This window comes from Artibeus jamaicensis, unplaced genomic scaffold, assembly GCF_021234435.1.
Source record: "Artibeus jamaicensis isolate MK-2021 breed Jamaican fruit bat unplaced genomic scaffold, CSHL_Jam_final scaffold_916, whole genome shotgun sequence".
In the NCBI taxonomy this organism is placed as follows: domain Eukaryota; kingdom Metazoa; phylum Chordata; class Mammalia; order Chiroptera; family Phyllostomidae; genus Artibeus; species Artibeus jamaicensis.
Window position 1 is genome coordinate 47,178,402 of NW_026522059.1, and position 20,112 is coordinate 47,198,513.

The 20,112-nt window shown below is 37.5% G+C and overlaps 1 protein-coding gene across 1 annotated transcript in view; it reads right to left on the minus strand.

Moving 5' to 3' along the window:
• The window catches only part of TGS1 (trimethylguanosine synthase 1), a 59,970-nt gene that overhangs the window by 18,353 nt on the left and 21,505 nt on the right, over positions 1-20,112 (minus strand). Inside the window, exons 5-10 of the mRNA XM_037148301.2 lie at positions 17,940-18,057; positions 16,510-16,596; positions 14,074-14,248; positions 12,046-12,352; positions 9,659-9,808; positions 1,359-1,502 (exon numbers count right to left, since the gene is read on the minus strand). Coding sequence (XP_037004196.2) covers positions 1,359-1,502; positions 9,659-9,808; positions 12,046-12,352; positions 14,074-14,248; positions 16,510-16,596; positions 17,940-18,057 — 981 coding nt within the window. The remainder of the gene's footprint in view (positions 1-1,358; positions 1,503-9,658; positions 9,809-12,045; positions 12,353-14,073; positions 14,249-16,509; positions 16,597-17,939; positions 18,058-20,112) is intronic.

Genomic DNA, 20,112 nt, shown 5'->3' on the forward strand with positions numbered 1-20,112 from the left:
ACAAGTCTGCTGATGACATTTAATGAGACATTTAGGTAGAAGGAACAGACAACCTTATGTTTTCACCAAATGGGCTTTCATTTGATTCACTGCAATTTCATAATTAGCAATGCAAACATAAGTTAAATTTAGCTCATTCATGTCTTGCAGTAAGTGCATCTGTATATGCAGCCGTGGGTTACTGGCAATATTTTCTATTTGGAAGGGCCGAGTGGAACCCTGATGCATGCACCATGGTTGCCAAGGAAACACAGCTGTTTTCCAGACATGCTGGTTTCAAATTTGTTAACACTGTTGAGAAATAATGCACAAAATAAACTTGAACAATAAATATAAGCACCAATTGTACGTTGCAAAAATCATGCATTTACAAATACTATTTTTGTGTTCTAAATAAACTAAAATTTGTATTTATAAGAGAAATATGTCCTTTTCAGCTGTGCAATCTGCTACATTGATAGTCCAGAGGGAAAGACGCTGACACTACCAAAAATTCAATGAAAAAATGACTTTCAACATCAAATATATTCAGTTAATCCTCATTTTTAGGACGTCCCTTGCAAGCTGACTTTGTTTTCAAGCCTGACAGAACGCAAGAAGTCAGTGTCCTCACATATAACTCAAATGCTGACAAATGTTGGATAACACTATATAGGACTGCACGGTCCAATAATGGGAGCCACTAGCCACGTGTGGCTATTACCTTTAAATTATCAAAATTAAATAATGTTACGAACTTAGCTTCTTAGTCACATGGCCCCATTTCATACCCTGGCTGATGTGGCTTAGTGGGTTGAGTGCTGGCCTGTGAACCAAAGGGCTGCTGATTAGATTTTTAGTCAGGGCACACGCCTGGGTTGTAGACCAGCTTCCCAGTAGGGGGCACTTAAGAGGCAACTACACATCGATGTATTTCTCCCTCCCATTCTCCCTGCCTTCCCCCTCTCTAAAAATAAATAAATGAAATCGTAAAAAAATATAAAATGATGTCCAAAGTCATAATAATAGTGAGTGGCAAAACTGGGATTCCCTGTCTATTCTTCTTTTCTTCTAGAGCACAGTCTCCCCATTTTAATGTTTTATTTTTCTGTTATGTTTTAATCTTGGCTCCACCAAACTGGAACTGCGTAATTACTTCACAAGATCATTGACTAAATAAATTAATAAATATTAAGCACATATACTAGTATGACAGAAAGTGTATACTTCATATATGCTAGCTATTACTATTTTAAATATCTGGCATTAATTATTAAGTGCATATTAAATGTCAGTAAAAACAAGGTGAAGCAAAATGAAACATTTACTGAATAAATTATATAATTTACTTTTCTTCCTTTGATGGCTTGGCTAATTACCTCTCTTTCCAGTTAAGGCAAACTGAATTGTATTTCCTCCAACTCCACAAAATGCATCCACTACAATGTCGCACTTGAAGGACTGACTGACCCGGCCAGCAATGTGTTCAGCAATCTTTTCAGGTGTAACTGAAAACCAGCCCTCTACGAAGGAAGAGTATTTCTGTTAAATTAAAATGTTCAATTTCAAGAAGCCAAGGCAAGAATAAACATAGCAAACATTACCATGTAATATATACGAAAAAAGAAAAAAAAACCTTTGTTCTCTTTTCAAGACTATAAATAACCTAGTTTTAAAGAAAAGTTCTACAAAGCTTATTACAAAAAAGAAATACATTCCCATTCTCATTTTCATACAAAAAAGAAATACATTCCCATTCTCATTTTCATACAAAAAAGAAATACATTCCCATTCTCATTTTCCATGGAAACTAACCACCTTAATTCTGGCCTGATTCTTTTGCAATGTATCTCCAATAACTGACTGTAATACTGATTTTTATCTTTGAAGTATTAACTCCTGACTGTCTACTATAGAAAATAAAAAGTCATTCTAATTGGCCAGCTCCCCAAACTCCACTGAGTTTCTCAATTAATTCATTCCTAATGAGGAAGCAAGGAACCAGATTTGTATTGGATACTTTAGAAAAATTCAAACATTTCTAAAGGGCCAGGAAAAGCAAGGAGTTACAGCAAAAGCTGCAAAACTGTAGGAGTAGCAGAAGCAGCATCATTTTCAGAAATGAGGTCCCCTGTCCCATGACCACCCCAGAGGAAAGAAGATATTGCCCTCCTTCTTTTGCAATAGAAAAAAATTCATATTTTGAAGAAAGGTATTTCTCTGATGCACCAATTTTCCTGTTTCTTTTTTCTTACCAAAACATTAAATGGTTCCTCATTGCTGGAAGAAAAAAAACCAAAAAACAGTACCTCGTTTTACAGAATTAAAAGTTGTTCTGTGATGTTTATTGATTTTTTAGAGAAAGAAAGGGGGAGAGAGAAAAACACTGATGTGAGAGAGAAACACTGACTGCCTCCCACACGTGCTCCGACTGGGGACAGAACCTGCCGTCTAAGTGTGCACCCTGACTGGGAATCAACCCGCAAGCTTTAGTGTACCAGATGCCACTCCAACAACTAACTGAGTCCCCTGGCCAGGGCCAGAATAAAAAGGTTTTATCTACTCTTATTTGTCCTAACAAACTCCTTTGCACTTTTTTCAATACATAACACTTTATAAATAATTACAAGAGGCTCACAGACCCCTGAAATTCCATCAGTGACCAAGATTTCCTAATTTTCATAATTAACACACACCTAATTTAAGTAGTTCCAATATGAAAATAAGCATCAACTTGCAGAACTGATAAGTTAGCTGTTCTAAGTCAGAACAGGAAAACTCACAGTTCCTAGTGTTAATTCATTAAATTATGAGAAGATGGCAGCAAGGCAGGTGGGAGCAGAGCCCAGGTCTCCCTGTGCCCACTGGAACACCTGGCCAACCTTCTGAGCAACAGAGTGAACGGCCACAGGAATCCCAGCTTATATGAAATTTGGAGGCAAAAAATTGCAGAGGACATAGAACAGACAGCGAGGAGACTGCACTGGGACAGTAAGGTCCCTGGGATCTGTGTGGGGACCAAGGCTGCAGGTGGACCCCCGGCCTGGCACCTGCCACAGGTTATGGGGAGGAGAGTTAGAGCACCATCTCCCTCCCCTACCAGAGCAGGGAGGGCAGCCCAGCAGGGGAAGGCAGCTGGATGCTGGAAGGCACTGAGGGGAATAGAGATGACGTGGGAAACCCAGAGGTGGTACACATCCACTGGGACTGTGGGTGCTGGCACCAGAGAAATTGGGATGCCCAGAGTTATGTGGAGAAGGGAGGCGTTGGGCCGCGGTAGACCCTGACTCGGATAGTCTCAGGACTGGCTGGAAAGTGGGGCTGTGTGAAAAGCCAGGCGCTAGTTGGGAGCTGTGGGCAGCTGCTCTGTAAGGATCCCTCAAGCATTGAGGGTCGGCTGGTGCGTCCAGAGGGTGATTTCAGCTGCGCGCGCCCAGAGTGAGGGGCTAGGCAGAACCACGCTCCCCCTTTGTCTCAGGGTCCACGCTGGAGACTGACTCACGCTGCAAGCAGCCGAGTGGCTGATCTGAGCCTAAGCCTGGCAGCTCACAGAAGACGTGGGCCGGAGGCCAGGAAACTGTGAATATTGCCATCCAGACCTGGTCCCCATCCTCTCAGAAGCAAAGGAAGGGAGAAAAGTGAAGCCCAGCTCCCTTCTTCCTGTGATATCCAGGAAGACCAGCAGAATTCGCTAAACAGCTTTAAAGCCAGCAGAAGGCTTATTATTATTTTTTAATTTTTCTTCTTTTTAGATCCTCTCTCTTTCCCCCCCCTTTTCTCTTCTACCACCAAGTGAGACAATAAGACGTGGAGTTACAAAGGGTCCAGAGACAGATCCAAAGGGGAAGCACAAGGTTAACCCCCAAAATTGAGAAACTGAGACAAATGTCACTTTGCTATCCCATAGACCTGGCATTTTATTGTATGTGTATTACTATTATCTTGTCATTATTTTTACCACTTTTATTTTATTAGTATTTTTTATTTCTCTTCCTTATGTTTAGTTTTCCTCATTTTATTTCCCTGCTTAATTGCACTGTTTGACTGGTTTTCCTTCTTCTTTCTTTATTGTATTTTAATTTTCCTTCTTTCACTTCACCTGTGTTCCAAAATACACAATTCTTTTTTTTTAAAGATTTTATTTATTTATCTTTAGAGGGGAAGGGAGGAAGAGAGGGAGAGAAATATCAATGTACAGTTGCCTCTTGTGTACCCCGTCCTGGGAACTGGCTCGCAACCCAGGCAGGTGCCCTGACTGGGAACTGAACCGTGATCCTCTGGTTCGTAGGCCCTCACTCAATCCACTGAGCTACACCAGCCAGGGCCCAATAACACAATTCTTGATCGTGTACCTTCTATTCTGTTTATCCAAATCATATATTTCTTGTCATATTATCGTTCTTCCAGTACTGTTGTAAATAATTGTGGTTCCATACAAGTGTACATACTAGACAGCAACACTCTCTGATCTGAGCCCACTTCACTATTCCTGAGCATTAGTATTGTGGTTAACTCTACTCTTTCTCACATGACACCTACTTTCTATCCTTTACTCTCACTATATCTTATCATCTAACCTTGCACAAGTGCTCTGTTTTCTGGATTCAGCATACAATCCTCCTCCCCTCTAACAAGAATCCTATCTCTCTTTCACCTTTTATGAAAAGTGGCTAGTTGGGTGAAATATCTCAGTTAACACTATACTTATGCAAAGGATCTCCTATCACTTCTCTACATACTGGTACTTTAAATCCCACAAAATACTCTCCCACTGTCTTAATCCAATTTGCCTACCCCCCACCACTGATCACAGACAAGAATACGTGGGAGCTGCAAACATCACTATACCTGCTGGAGGAGATAACCACCAACAAAGGAACAACCAAAAGGTAAAAATCCAAGTACAACAAGAGAGCCCACACAAACAGAGAAAGGGCAATACTAGAGCATCCAGACAAGGAAATCAGAGACCATACCACTGAATACCATAGAATTCCTACCATAGAAGTTCACCCTACAAAGACAGCTAGCAAAGTGAAACATCGGGAAGCACAGAAACAAACAAAAAGAGTCACCTAAACTGGGGAGACAAAAAAGAACATGTAATCAAAAGGAATGGAAGACTCCCCACTAAAAGAGCTACATGAAATGAAGGTAAACAAACTATCAGATACAGAATTCAAAATAATGGTAATGAAGATGCTGAAGAAAACTCACAGACAACTGCAAGGAACTGAGTGAAAAGTACATCAGCATGAAAAAGGAAACAGAAACTATAAACAAAAACCAGGAAAAAAAAGAACAATAAAATCTCAGAAATAAAAACCACATTAGGAGAAATTATAAGCAGGCTGTATGAATCAGAGGATAGAATCAGTGAGCTGGAGGATAAGGTAGAAAAAAAGACCCAGATAGAGCAGGAAAAGGAAAAGAGATGGATCTTCCAAACAAAGTATCAACAAGGATATTGAGGCATTCGACAATGTTCTAGATTGACTGGACTTAACTGGTATGTATAGAACCCCTCATCCCAAACAAGCTAAATACACATTCTTTTCAAATGCACATGGAACATTTTTAAAAGACCACACGATAGGATACAAAACAAACCTCAACAAACTCAAGAAAACCGAAATCATATCAAGCATTTTCTCTGACCACATAGGAGTGAAAGTAGAAACCAACCTCAAGGAAAAAACTCAAAAACACTCAAACTCATGGAGATTGAATAGAATGCTATTAAACAATTAATGGGTCAAGAATGAGATTGAGGAGGAAATAAAAGTGTTTCTGGAAACAAATGAAAATAAACTCAAGACAAGCTAAAACTTATGGGACACAGCAAAGGCAGTCCTGAGAGGGAAGTTCATAGAGATACAGACCTAGCTTAAAAAAAAAAAAAAAAGAAACATTTCAAATAAACAACCTAACCTTACGCCTATAAGAACTCGAGGAACAACAACAAAGACATCCAGAGCAAGTAGAAGGAAGGAAATAACCAAGATCAAAGCAGAATTCAACAACATAGAGCCTAAAAGCACAATTCTAAAAATCAATAAATCCAGAAACTGGTTCTTTGAGAAGATAAACAAAACTGACAAGACTTTAAGCAGGATCATCAAGAAAAAAAGAGGACCCAAAAAACACAATCAGAAGTGAAAGAGGAGAGATTGCAACTGATACCACATAAATACAAAGGATTGTAAGAAATTACTATGAAAAACTATATGCCTAGAAACACAAAAATTTCACTAGGTGTCCATTTCACTAGGTGAAATGGACAAATTTCTAGAAAAATATAATCTTCCACAACTTAATGAAGTAGAAGCAGAAAGCCTGAACAGACCAATAACAGCTGATGAAACTGAGGCAGTAATAAAAAAACTTCTGACATGCAAAAGCCCTGGACTGGACGGTTTCACAGGAGAATTCTACAAAGCATTTAAAGAAGAGCTAACCCCTATCCTTCACAGACTATGCCAAAAAAATCCAAGAAGACAGAAGACCCCCCAAACTCTTTTTCTAGACCAGCATCATCCTAATCCCAAAACTAGATAAAGACACAACAAAGCAAGAAAACTTCAGGCTAATACCACTGATTAACATAGATGCTAAAATACTCAACAAAATATTAGCAAACTGCATCCAACAATACATTAAAAAGACCATACAACATGACCAGGTAGGATTTATCCCAGGGATGCAAGGATGCTACAATATTAGCAAATCAATAAACATAATACATCACATAAACAAAAGCAAAGGCAAATATCACATGATCATATCAACGGACGAGGAAAAAGCATTTGATAAGGTACAGCACCCCTTTGGGAACATTCCTCGGCCTAATAAAGGCCATAATATGAGAGACCTACAGCCAAAATGATACTCAATGGACAGAAACTAAAAGCTTTTCCACTAAGATCAGGAACAAGACAAGGTTGTCCACTTTCTCCACTTCTATTCAACATGGTATTGGAAGTCCTAGCCACAGCAATCAAACAAGAAAAAAAATAAAGGCATCCAAATTGCTAAAGAGAAAACAAAACTGTCATTGTTTGTAGATGACATGATAGTGTACACAGAAAACCCTATAGACTCCACCAAAAAACTGTTGGACCTAATCAATGAATTTGACAAAGCAGTGGGATACAAAGTCAATATCCAGAAACCAAAGGCATTTTTTGTATAGCAACAATGAAACATCAGAAACAGAAGTCAGGAAAAAAAGTCCCATTTGATATAGCAACAAGAAAAATAAAATACCTAGGAATAAGCCTAATTAAGGAGGTAAAAGACCTACACTCAGAAAACTACAGAACACTGAGGAAAGAAATCAAGGAACACAAACAAATGGAAACATATACCGTGTTCATGGATTAGAAGAATTAAAATCATCAAAATGTCCATACTACCCTAAGCAATTTAAAGATTCAATGCAATATTTATTAAAGTACCAATGGCATATTTCACAGACATAGAACAAACACTTCAAAAATTTATATGGAACAATAAATGACACTGAATAGTGCAGCAATTTTGAGAAAAGCAGAGCAAAGCAGGAAGGATGACAATACCTGATATCAAACTGTATTACAAGTCCGCTGTAATCAAAACAGCCTGGTACAGGCATAAGAACAGACACAGGGAACAATGGAACAGAATAGAGAACCCAGAAATAAACCCAAGTCTCTATAGTCAATTAATTTTCGGCAAAGCTGGCAGCAACAATAATAGCCTCTTCAATAAATGGTGTTGGGAGATCTGGACAGCTACATCCAAAAAAAAGAAACTCAAGCACCAACTTACACCATACATAAAAATAAATTCAAGGTGGATAAAGGATTTAAATATAAGCCGTGACACCATGAAAGTCCTAGAGGAGACCATATTCAGGAAAACCTCAGATATTTCACACAGCAGTATTTTCACTCACATGTCCCCTAGAGCAAAGGACATAAAGGGAAGAATAAACAAATGGGATCTCATCAAAATAAGAAGCTTCTGCACAGCTAAAAAAATCATCATTAAAATGACAAGAGAACCAAATATGTGGGAAAACATATTTGCCAATGATACCTCAGACAAGGGTTTGATCTCCAAAATATACAAAGAACTCACAAGACTGCACTCTAAGAAGACAAGCAATCCAATTAAAAAATAGGCAAAGGACTTGAACAGACACTTCTCCAAGAAGGACAAACAGAGGGTCCAGAGACATATGAGAAGATGCTCAATATCACTAGCTATCAGAGAGATGCAACTTAAAACCACAGTGAGATACCACTGCACATCGGTAGAATGGCCAGCATAAACAAAGCAACAAACAACAAATGTTGGAGAGGTTGTGGAGAAAAGGGAACCCTAGTGCACTGTTGGTGGGACGGCAGACTGGTGCAGCCACTATGGAAAACAGTATGGAATTTTCTAAGAAAACTAAAAATGAATCTGCCTTTTGACCCAGCAATTCCACTGCTATGATTATACCCTAAGAACCCTGAATCACCAGTCCAAAAGAACCTATGCACCTCAATGTTCACAGCAGCACAACTGACAATAGCCAAGTGCTGGAAGCAACCTAAGTGCCCATCAGTAAATTAATGGATCAAAAAACTGTGGTACATTTACACAATGGAATTCTATGCAGCAGAAAGAAAGGAGCTACTTACTACCCTTTGCAACAGCATGGATGGAACTGGAGGGCATTATGCTAAGTGAAATAAGTCAGGTGGTAGAAGACAAATACCATATGATCTCACCTTTAACAGGAAGCTAATCAACAAAATGAACAAGCAAGCAAAATATAGCCAAAGACATTGAGAATGAGAACAGGCTGACAGTGACCAGAGGGGAGAGCAAAGGGGATAATGGGGAAAAAGAGTGAAGGGTTTAGAGGAAGAATTATAAAGGACATGTAGACAATAACAAGGGAGTGGGGTGGAAACAAGAAAAGAAGGTGGTGAGGGCTGGGGTGGTGGGGCAAAAAAGCAGAAAACTGTACTTGAACAACATTAAAAATGTTTAAAAAATAAAAATAAAAAATAAATATAAAAATTCATTAACTTACATTATTTCTGCACTATTTATTCATCTGATGTTCTTTTTAATAGCTTGGTTCAATAATCTATCAATTCCTTTTGTTATCTATCCCAATAAGCTACAAATACAGATTAAACCTGAGTCCGAAGTTTTAAGAACACATATATACCCAAAGTGAGGACATTATAGATATTAACTGGTTATTATTCTTTGGAAAATGTCAAAGTTCTGAAAGATAAAAAAGGCTGAGAACTATTCCAGATTAAAGAAAACCAAGGAAACATGAAACTAAATATAAAACATGATCCCATACTAGAAGGAAAAGAATACTATAAAGGACATGATTAGGATAACTGATAAAACTAGAGTATGTACTACAGATGATAGTACTGTAACACTGTTAAGTGTTTAATTTCACCACTGTTACATAAAAACATCCTAGTTCTTAGAAACTACACAGTAAAATTGTAAGTAAAAGGTAGGGGCAACTGGAGCAGGAACACACAGACACACACAGAATGATAAAGCACATGTGCAAAATGTTCAGAAACAGCTGAATCTGGGCAAAGAGGATATGAAAATTTTTCTACATTTGAAATTATTTCAAAATAAAGTTAAACATTACTTATATACAGTTTACCTGTGTCCAGTTTAATCCCGTCATCAAAACGGGAGAAGAGTCTGTACCTCTGGGCCCAGTATTTTGCCAGCTTAGGAACCGCAGCTATCTCAGGAGGCAGACCAATTACCCTTTTGTTCTGTTTTTTCTTCTTCTTCTTTTTAATTTCAGCTACAATAAAAGAATATAAAGAACACGGATGCACACTATGACAAAAAGGAAATGACAGGTGAATTTATATAAAAGTGTAGGTATATCAAATAATTAGAATTTGGGACTGAACTCCAGAATACGTGCGCAACGACACACTTGGAGAAGCAGGAAGGCATAAGGGAAACAGGGCTGACTTTAGATGACAGACTGTCGTTTGCTACTTACTGGTCCCCCAAACTTGGAAAAGTAATCTAGGCTCTCTGAGCTCCAATATTTAATTTCTCAAAAGGAATAAATGGCTGAGTAGTATTTTACCTATTTATTTTAGAAGACATGTACTATTACAGGTGTAAAGGTTAGCACTTCTGTTAGGTAAGATAATGCTTCTATTGGTAAACTCCAGAAATCCAAACATTTCCCTTCCTTTCTTTAAAATAAAACTTCCTAAGGACTGATTAAGCTCTCTCAGCTACCCATATTTTTGCCGTGTGTAACAACTCTACACTATGAGCGTAATAATCCCATGTATAATGATCACCAAAACACGGGTGTGCATTATACACAGCAAAATATAGTACATCCATCCTCTGAATCCAGCCATGACCTAGAACTCATAGTGCTCTGAGAGTCCCATTCAATATAAAAACATTTTATTCAATCAGAAACCGTCTTTTTCTTAAACAATTTTTAATAGTTTAGTTATTTGGCTTCATTGCTGAGGAGATTAGAAGATGACAGTGTTATCAAAGCTAAGTATAATAACAAAAAATGATGTTGACAAATAAAGCTCTACCACATTTAAATGGTCTTCATAAATGGGATCATGTCTTAATACCATCATGTGATCATCACGAATAGCTAAAGGGGTCATCAACAGCAAAGTGCAGCAAGTTTCTTGAGAGACACAACATTAACATTTTGAGTGAACAACCCTTATTGTGCAAGACCATCCTATACACAATTTAGTGTTAAGTAACCCAAAGTATTAAGTGTCAAAATTCCCTAGGTCATTCATTCTAACAACCAACACCTCCCAAATGCTCGAGATGGTGGCACTGTCCCAGGTGAGATCTACCAACATTGTGACAAGTGGTTAGGGAAACAGCAGAAGGTGGGAAGATGGGATTTAGGAATCAGACAACTTGGTACTGACTTCTAGCTATGCCACTTACTGATTCTATGACCTTAGGCAAATTTCTTAATTTCTCTGAGTTTTATTTTTACTTTCCATATTTATAGAATGGAGCTAATTTCTACCTACCTCATTGGGCTACTGTAAGATTAAATGAGAATAAGGCATGTAAGAGCATTTCAGAAATCTGCAAGTGCTCCAGGAACACTAGTTGTACACAAAAAATTGTACAATAACAAACAGTTGCGTAATTAAAAAATTTAACTACCTTAAGTATGCTCTTTAGAAAATCAAGGAAGTATATGATATAGATATCATAGGTCTATAACATGCACATACACACAAAGAAAAAATATAAAGATTCAAATGAGGTATTTTCTTTAATATGAAATTAGGGAAAACCAAAACAGGGGTTATTAGCTCCATTCGGTAGAAAAGGATCTCATTCATTCCTAAGAAAGAGATCATCACAATAAATAATTATTTCATTAGGCAAGTCTGGAGTAATTCATCTATAAAACTGAAGATTATTTCAAATAAAATTTCTTTAAAAAGCTACAATGTTCCACTGACTATAACTATTTTTAAGCTATAAAAGAACATTTGCTAAAAATAAATTCAAATAGTACAAAAGAGCATAAAGTGGAAATGCTACTCTGCTCTCCACTCATTATAGCTAACTACTTTAAATACTTCATGTCAATGTACCATCCAAAAACACATTATCACTACCCACAAACCACCACAACAAATAAATAAATAAGAAAGATGATAAAAATGAAAACCAGGACAATACTTAAACTTCAATAGGGATAAAACAGTCTGGCCACCTTTAGCTCATGAGACAGTGTAGTAGCAAAAACTGATGTTAACGGCACAGAGAGAGGGACTCAGATAGTTTTGCCATATGCTTTATCTTTGATTTTTATCATGCTTGTTCAGCCAAGAGGGAAGAGCACTCTGGGTGCCAAATCATAGCCATCAGCTATTACTTAATATGTCTTCTCTCAACTTAAAAATAAGCAGCAGAGGCTTCTTAGGTACAGACAACTCGTAAGTGAAAACTAGGGAAAACCATTTTAAAAATGTACTTATATAAATCCACAATCAAGTTTAGTCTTACCTCCAGTTTCTACCTGGAGAGAGTCTGGTGTATCCTGAGCATCACAATCCCCCTCATCTATAATGGCTGCTGCTGCGCTGTCCCCTTCATTTTTTTCTGTTTCATGTTCACCAGCTAAAGATATGGCATGACACAGCCCAGGTTCTGGGTTGCTCAACTCCAGTGGCATATCCCCTTTGGTAACAGACATTTCTTGTTCTTCTGAATCACTGCTCGTGCAAGTGTCTTGCACGTTGTCATGAGAAATTGACTCCTGTGATGCCTCCACATCCACTGGTTCATTAACCCATTTTAGAAACTTTTCGACCTGAAATTTTAAGATGTTACAAGTACTAACCAATTCCAATTACACGGAATATTCCTACCTGCTTTACAATTTGTGACTTGACTGACAAGCTACATCACAACCATTAACTCTGATAAGTACACTGTATCACACAAACTAATGTGAATAAATTTAAGTTAACTGCAATTTCTTGTCTGGACACACTATAACCTTATTAAAGACTTCCTTAAAAGGAAGAAAATACTAGATTACACACAAGACTAGGACCTTCTTGGTATCAATTAACACTAAGAGGATAAAGCTAAACTCTTCCAGTAGCTCATAATGGCTTCTAACAATATAACTGTACTTTGTGCTATTACCATTAACAAATGTACCTACCTATTGCTGAATCATTAATTTTGATTTTTCAAATTATATAGAGCTTTCTGTAAGGCCCAGGCTATTATCTACATTAAATGATAATCAGTACCCAAGAGGAACTCTAAAAAGGTTTTGTGCCAATCTGTCTATAAGAATAAAAGCACTGCTATCTTGGAAAGAATGTAACCTGTCTTTCGATGAAGCAGTGGAATCAGTACAATGACTCCTAAAAACTAGGTTTCTTCTATTAAATGTTTACAAGGCTCAAGGTCTGAAGATATATACTTCCTTTCTATTTTCATACCAGATCTTCTTGAGGGAACCAGAACAAGAGTGGTAGGTAGAAGATGGGCAAGGACAACCACCTAGAATCTTCCTCTGGGGGGACTGTGCCTATACATCAATCAGGTATCTAAGGACACAGCCACATTAATTTTTTTCCCCAGTAATACTTTGCATTTATGTTTCTGCTCTTCATCTACAAATGGATATATAGGGACTCTCATATCTAAAACATTATAAAAAGTCCTATAGGACTGACTGAACTGATATTGGAAATCTGTTCCAGATATAATTAGGGTCAATAAAATATTTAAAATTATCACCAGCAACCATACAATCTGAAATATGGTAAAAAGGAGACTAGCTATACATTTGTAGTATGTTTTAGAAGAATACTGAAGTTGAGAAGAGTAATGTCCACTAGGGAAAAGACAAAGCCTTGTGGGGTCCGAGAATGTGTTCTGTTGGCTGAAAAGAGCTGCTGGAGATGTGGCTGCTACAAAGGTTCTGCTCACTGGAAGGTGCTTTTCTTTTTCTACAATGGATAAGATTCACTCATCACAACCAAGCAAAAGCAATTTTAATTACCTTTGTTTTCCAGGTAGTTGGAAGACAAGTACAGCAAAATCCAAGAGAGGGGATAGGAATAATTAACAATGTGAATCACCAAATTTGCCTTGAGTCTCATGTCATTAGGATAAACTTGTTAGAGCAAACTGTAATCATCACCTTTAGATGACCTCAAACTTAAGGATTACAATAAAAGTAGTATCAGAAACTGGATTTCCAGGATCCTACTTGGCCTAAAACAGATGAGCCACTTCCACTGTTGTTACTACATAGATAATGCAATATTACCCATTCATCTTCCCAGACTCTACTACTTTGTAGCTTTCAAAATACCCTTTTCATATTATCCTCAACTTAATCTTTTTCAAATGGAGTTCACACAGTATATGTCTTTAGGAAGCAAGTGGAAAAGAATCTTAGGTGCCCTTATGTCTAGTAGAAACAGGGTTCTCTTATGAAAACAAGAACTTTAAGGAGCCACGCTCACAAGATGAAATTCTATCTGGAAAAATAAAACAAATACATACCTTACTCAAAGCTTTACTTTTTTTGAAGCATGTTTTTTCTGTGTCTTCAGTAAAGAAAATATGTTTGTTTTTCATATTTATTTGTCTTCTCATGTCCAAGAACTGTGACTTGTATTTCACATTCTTCTGTACATACCTGACCCGCCTACGACTGAAATTTGAAATTCCACCGTATCTGTGACCAAATCAAATGAAGTTTACTCAAACCTTAAGTTCTAGGAGTTTGTTTCTTCATATGAAAAAAAAATAAACCTAGTGATTTTTACTATTTTTCTATTAGCAGCCACTATTTTAATTCCACTTTTCTAAATTAGGAAATTATGAAATAAAGTTCAAAATGCAGTTTAAAGTCTAGCTTGAATGTAAATTCTCACGTAGATGTGAAACACCAAAGTTGGGAATATCAACATATACAGAGTGGAAAGTAGAAGTTACATAGTACATATGTAATTAAGAAATAGCAAAAAAATATAACACCATTGCAATTGGTGAGGTGATGCCAAAGCTCTTTAACATATATCTGGATATGTTAAAATTATCTTGAAAGTGGCCACAAAATTCCTAACCCAAATCAATCTGAACTCACAAAAGAAGCAAATCCCTATTAACATAATGAGAGAATATCTTTGATCTAACCATCTACACTTTCCAGTCCTAAAATGCATACACCTACTATCAGACTATTAGAGACCAAGTGTAGTATATAATTTAGCACTTACAAACTCCTCAACAGTTTGGTTTTTAAATGCCAGGTATTATCTTCTAGCCGTATTCAAAACTTATTTGAAAAAAAGTACAGCTTACCCTACACTTTTAGGTAGAATTTGGTGTTGTAATTAGAGGAGAAATAATTAAACCCAAGGCAAAAGAATAAATCTCTAATGAGTGTATATCAGCAAGAGCTACCCAAATAGCTTCTCAAACTACATGTGGGTAAAAATAAATTCTGCCAGGAATTTAAACATGGCAATACCAGGAAAACTCTTTATGTTACTAATCTCTATGATCTTTAGTTTGAAATTATTATATGAACTACAACTGCTTTGAAATACCATATGTGAGAGATAACCATTGCAACTGAGAGATAATGTGCAACTATAACTAACAGTTATAATAACTATATAACTATACAAAATAACCATTAGTTATTAGTCATTCACAGTATTATAATTATGAGCATGTATTTCTGAACTAATTTGGATTTAATTTACATCATAGGAATGAAATAATGTCCTTTCCTCGCTGATTTCATAATGTGTAAGAACCCATAAAAATTTCACAACTAACAAAATATGCCTTAACCATTAGAAACATCAAAGACCAAACATCTTGGTTTGAATCACTGACGCAAATTGACATAAATGGTAGGTCTTTAGTATACTTTAGCTACTTGGTTCAGTGTTCATGTCATTGATAAAAAACTATTCAGTTTCCTTATATTTAATGCTTGGGCATTTAATCCAAGAACACTAATACATTCTGTACACAAAAGTTCATAACAGCTTTATTTGTAATAGCAAAATACTTTACATAATCCAAACGTCCTTCTATACATAATGGTTGAACAAACCATGCTATATCTATACAATGGTGTACTATTAAGAAATAAGAAGAAATGAACTAATAGTACATGCAATATTTATGTCCTGGGGGTACCTCAAACACATAAGCTTAGATCTTAGGAAACAATCTAGCTCTATATACAGGATAAACAATTAAGCACAGGGCCCAACTGAAAGGATTAGGTAAATGTATTGATAAGGCAGGCTGTTGAGGGCACACTGCTGAAGCAGAGAAGCAAGCTTAGACTATGTATAGTGATTCTATTTTTGTGTTTTATACGGTGCGTATATGTACACAGTCATAAAAACACACATGAAAAATTAGGAAGGATATATGCCACATATTGCTTAGCTCTGGGGAATGAGTTGAAGAAAAGATATACACTCTACTTGTTACTTTTGTTTTGTTTTTAGTTTCACTACTTTTATAGTGAAAAAGAAAACCAGTTACTAGAGATTCAAACTTTTCATGGCATGTTTGCCAAACACTTCAGAAATACAAAGAGTTACATGAGACACTAGGTGAAGAGAGAACCTATGCTTAAAATCTCAAAGGCTGGCCTTGACCTCATTCTCTCCAGGAAATAAAATGACTGTGACTAAGTCAAAACCTGTAAGCTGCAGTTGTGTTATTATAAACTGAAATAACAACACTGGATTGCTATGAAGTACAACTGAGTTAATATATGTGAATATATCATCAAATGTATGGTGATTATCACTATAATTCTTACTAATCAGAGGTTAGTGTCTTAACTGAAATATCTCAAAGGCTATAAAATACATACTCATTATTAGCTATCTGAATATCAGAGAGCTTTAAGGCAGCTGAAATGGTTAAGATTTAAGGATAACAGCATTTATGTATAATTACTTTTGTCCTGAGCCATGCTTGAATCCTAGAAGGGAACCACTGTCATCAAACTCTGAATCTGGGTTTTCATCGGGGTCCAGTTCATGGCTAGACAAACAAACAAATGGTGACAAGACATTATCTCCAGAACCCACATGTTCAGGGAAATATCAAAAGTATATATAGTCAACTTATGCAAGCTTTCCCATCACAATAATCAGCCACAGTCCACAAACCCAGGAAGAACAGGATTTTCCAAATGAGATAAAGTACAAAGCAGTGTTTGGAACACAAGCAATAAGCACCCAAATCTTAAATCCTGTTAATTATCTCTATTCCTGAACATTATAGAAATATGGATCTACTCATTCTCCTTTGAAAAAACACCAGTTAAAAACTTCAGCCTTACACCAATCTCCTAGAATGATACCTCTAGAGGTTTTTCTGAAAAATAAATAAGGAAATACTTGAGAAATATCAACTTAACAAAAAAAAAATTACAGAATATATTCTGTTCAGAAGAATAAGGTTATGATACAAATGATACTAAGTAACCCAGGATGCTCCATCTATTGGGGATAATTCTAATATTCCTACTACCTGGGAAACAATAACAAGTAAATGGAAATGGCGAGAGATTATTCTTGCAAATTAAATTATGCCCACTAGACACTTACGGTGGACCTATTAGGTAAAATATAAGGAACACTGGAGGGTCATGCTTTTATTTACTAAGATACTGAGCCTCTGAAGCTTGCTTACTCTTTTACTTTAAGCTATAGGGAACAAAGAAGTGTTAAATAAAGCACTGTCTGTCCTGTCACAGGAATGAAATGTGTCCAGCTCACGTCCTATTTCTTTTCTTGTAATTTACAGCATTAGCATTTAACCATATCTTACCTTACATTATTTTCGACTTGTTTAATTACATGTGTCAATGACACACTAGAAAGAGTACTGTCTTTGAAAGAGTTGGACTGGGCTCTAGCTTTAAAGCTGCCATTACTGCTACATAAATCTGGGCAAGGTATTTATCTTTGTTTTGTCTTATTGGTATAATGAAAGCATTAGAGCTGATGTATCTGAGATGTATTAAAATCCTATGACTATTCCCAGACTTCTGAAAAAAAAAATTAGAACTTCTTGGAGACAGACTGCACCTACTTATATACTACTAGTTGATAGCTGCTAAGTGTCAGATATATTATATGCTAGTACCAGTCTTCCCTATGATCTCACAAAAAGGCATCAGTTCCATTTTATAGATAAGAAATTGTGCCAGAACTGAAGAGGCAGTGTTGGGATCTGACCATATTCCAAAGCCCAGGGTCTTGTTTCTTCTCCTCATAGGATCAGCACTGCTATAATGTAACAGGCACTTTATAGCTACTCACTCATAGTCAGAGTTCTCATGCTAACACATTCTGAGAGAGAGGTAATGTGCAACTTGCCTCCTCTTGAGTTTGCTTGGCTTATGTTCTGGCGGATCTTCTTCACTGTCGTCTCCATCCATACTGTTGGGATGTGGTCTTTCTTTGACTGTGTTTGTTTCTGAACACTCCTGTGAATCTAAAGAGGCAGTTATTACTGTGGATTTTCATCTCTGGTTTGACAACTCTTCTGCCATTTGCAAAGGCAATCAAAATATTTCGGTGCCTTTCCTGCAATGAATGACATGTGTACACAAGACAAAGTGCCAGACCATATCTATCTGTTCTATGTACATCTACAGGTGGAACCGGAACACGAAAAAATTGGAGCTATGCCTATTAATGTTTAAAAGTTTCCATGATTTAGCTACTTGAAAAGTGAACTAAAACTACTCTTTCCTGATAACTGCCTAACTCCATACATTTTGATGAAATGTTAATCTAAGGGACTCTAAAGTTGGCATGATCACATTGATTAAAAAGTTATCTTTAGACTTCCGCCAAGATGGAGGCATAGGTGGAAACACTGTGCCTTCTCTCACAACCAAGTTTAAAAACAACAAAGTTTTAGCAACAAAAAATGCAGCCAAACCACCGAAAATTGAACTATACGGAAGTCCGACAACAACGAACCATTCAGACAGACCAGTAAGAGGGGCAGAGCCAGCAGCGGAGCGGGTTGGGCAAAAAAGATTCCCCGACCCAGGCATGCAGGCAGCCAGCCAAGGGCGGATCCCAAGTGTGGGGTAGCATTGGGCGGACCCAGTGAAGGAGCAAGGCGGCAGGCTGACTGGGGGTCACACATTCGAGCACAGATAAACCAGCGAAGGATTGAGTAGCGAGACAGACCGCGCAGGCCCCAGCAGCAGGAAGCAGCAGAGGGACTGCTACTGCTCTCTCTCTGACCCCGCCCCCACATACAGTGTCACAACCCAGGAATCTGGGTGGCCCCACCCTGGTGAACACCTAAGGCTCCCCTCCTCATATGTAACAGGCTCAAACAGACCAAAACATGGCTCAAGAAGAACTCAAACCCCTGGAGCCGATAACTCTAAGTGACCAAGAAATTGCCAGCCTATCAGATGCACAGTTCAAAACACTGGTGATCAGGATGCTCATAGAACTGGTTGACTTTAATCACACATTAGAGGAACAAATGAAGGATAAACTAATTAAAAAGGAAGGGAAATGCACAGGAAACCGATAGTGACAGAAAGGAAACTGGGACTCAAATCAAGGGAGTGGACCAGAAGGAAGAGAAAAATGACCAAAATAGGAAAGAATGAAGAAACAAGAATTCAACAAAATGAGGAGAGGCTTAGGAACCTCCAGGACAACTTTAAACATTCCAACATCCGAATTATAGGGGTACCAGAAGAGGAAGAGGAACAGCCACAAGTGGAAAACTTATTTGAACAAATAATAAAGGAGAACTTCCCCAATCTGGAAAAGGAAATAGACTTCCAGGAAATCCAGGAAGCTCAGAGAGTCCCAAAGAAGCTGGATCCAAGAAGGAACACACCAAGGCACATCATCATTACATTAGCCAAGATTAAAATGAAGGAGAGAATCCTAGAAGCAGCAAAAGATAAGGGGACAGTCACCTACAAAGGAGTTCCCATCAGACTGTCAGCAGATTTCTCAAAAGAGACCTCACAGGCAAGAAGGGGCTGGAAAGAAGTATTCCAAGCCATGAAATCCAAAGACCTACATCCAAGATTGCTCTATCCAGCAAAGTTTTCATTTAGAATGGAAGGACAGATAAAGTGCTTCTCAGATAAGATCAAATTCAAGGAGTTCATCACCACCAAGCCCTTATTATATGAAATGTTAAAGGGACTTATCTAAGAAAAAGAAGATTTAAAAAGATGAACAGTGAAAGGACAGCACACTTACAGTTATTAATAACCGCACCTAAAACAAAAGCAAACTAAGAGGACAGCTAGATTAGGAGCAAACCATAGAAATGAAGATCACATGGAGGGTTAGCAATAGGGAAGTGGGAAAAGGAGAAGGGGGGAGAAGGTACAGAAAATAAGTAGCATAGATGGTAGGTAGAAAATAGATAGGGGGGAGGGCAAGAACAGTAGGGGACATATAGAATCTAAAGAACTTGAGACACGTGGTCATAAACGAAAGGGGGGAATGGTGGGGGAAGGGGTGTGCAGGGTGGAGGGGAATGAAGGGGTGGAAA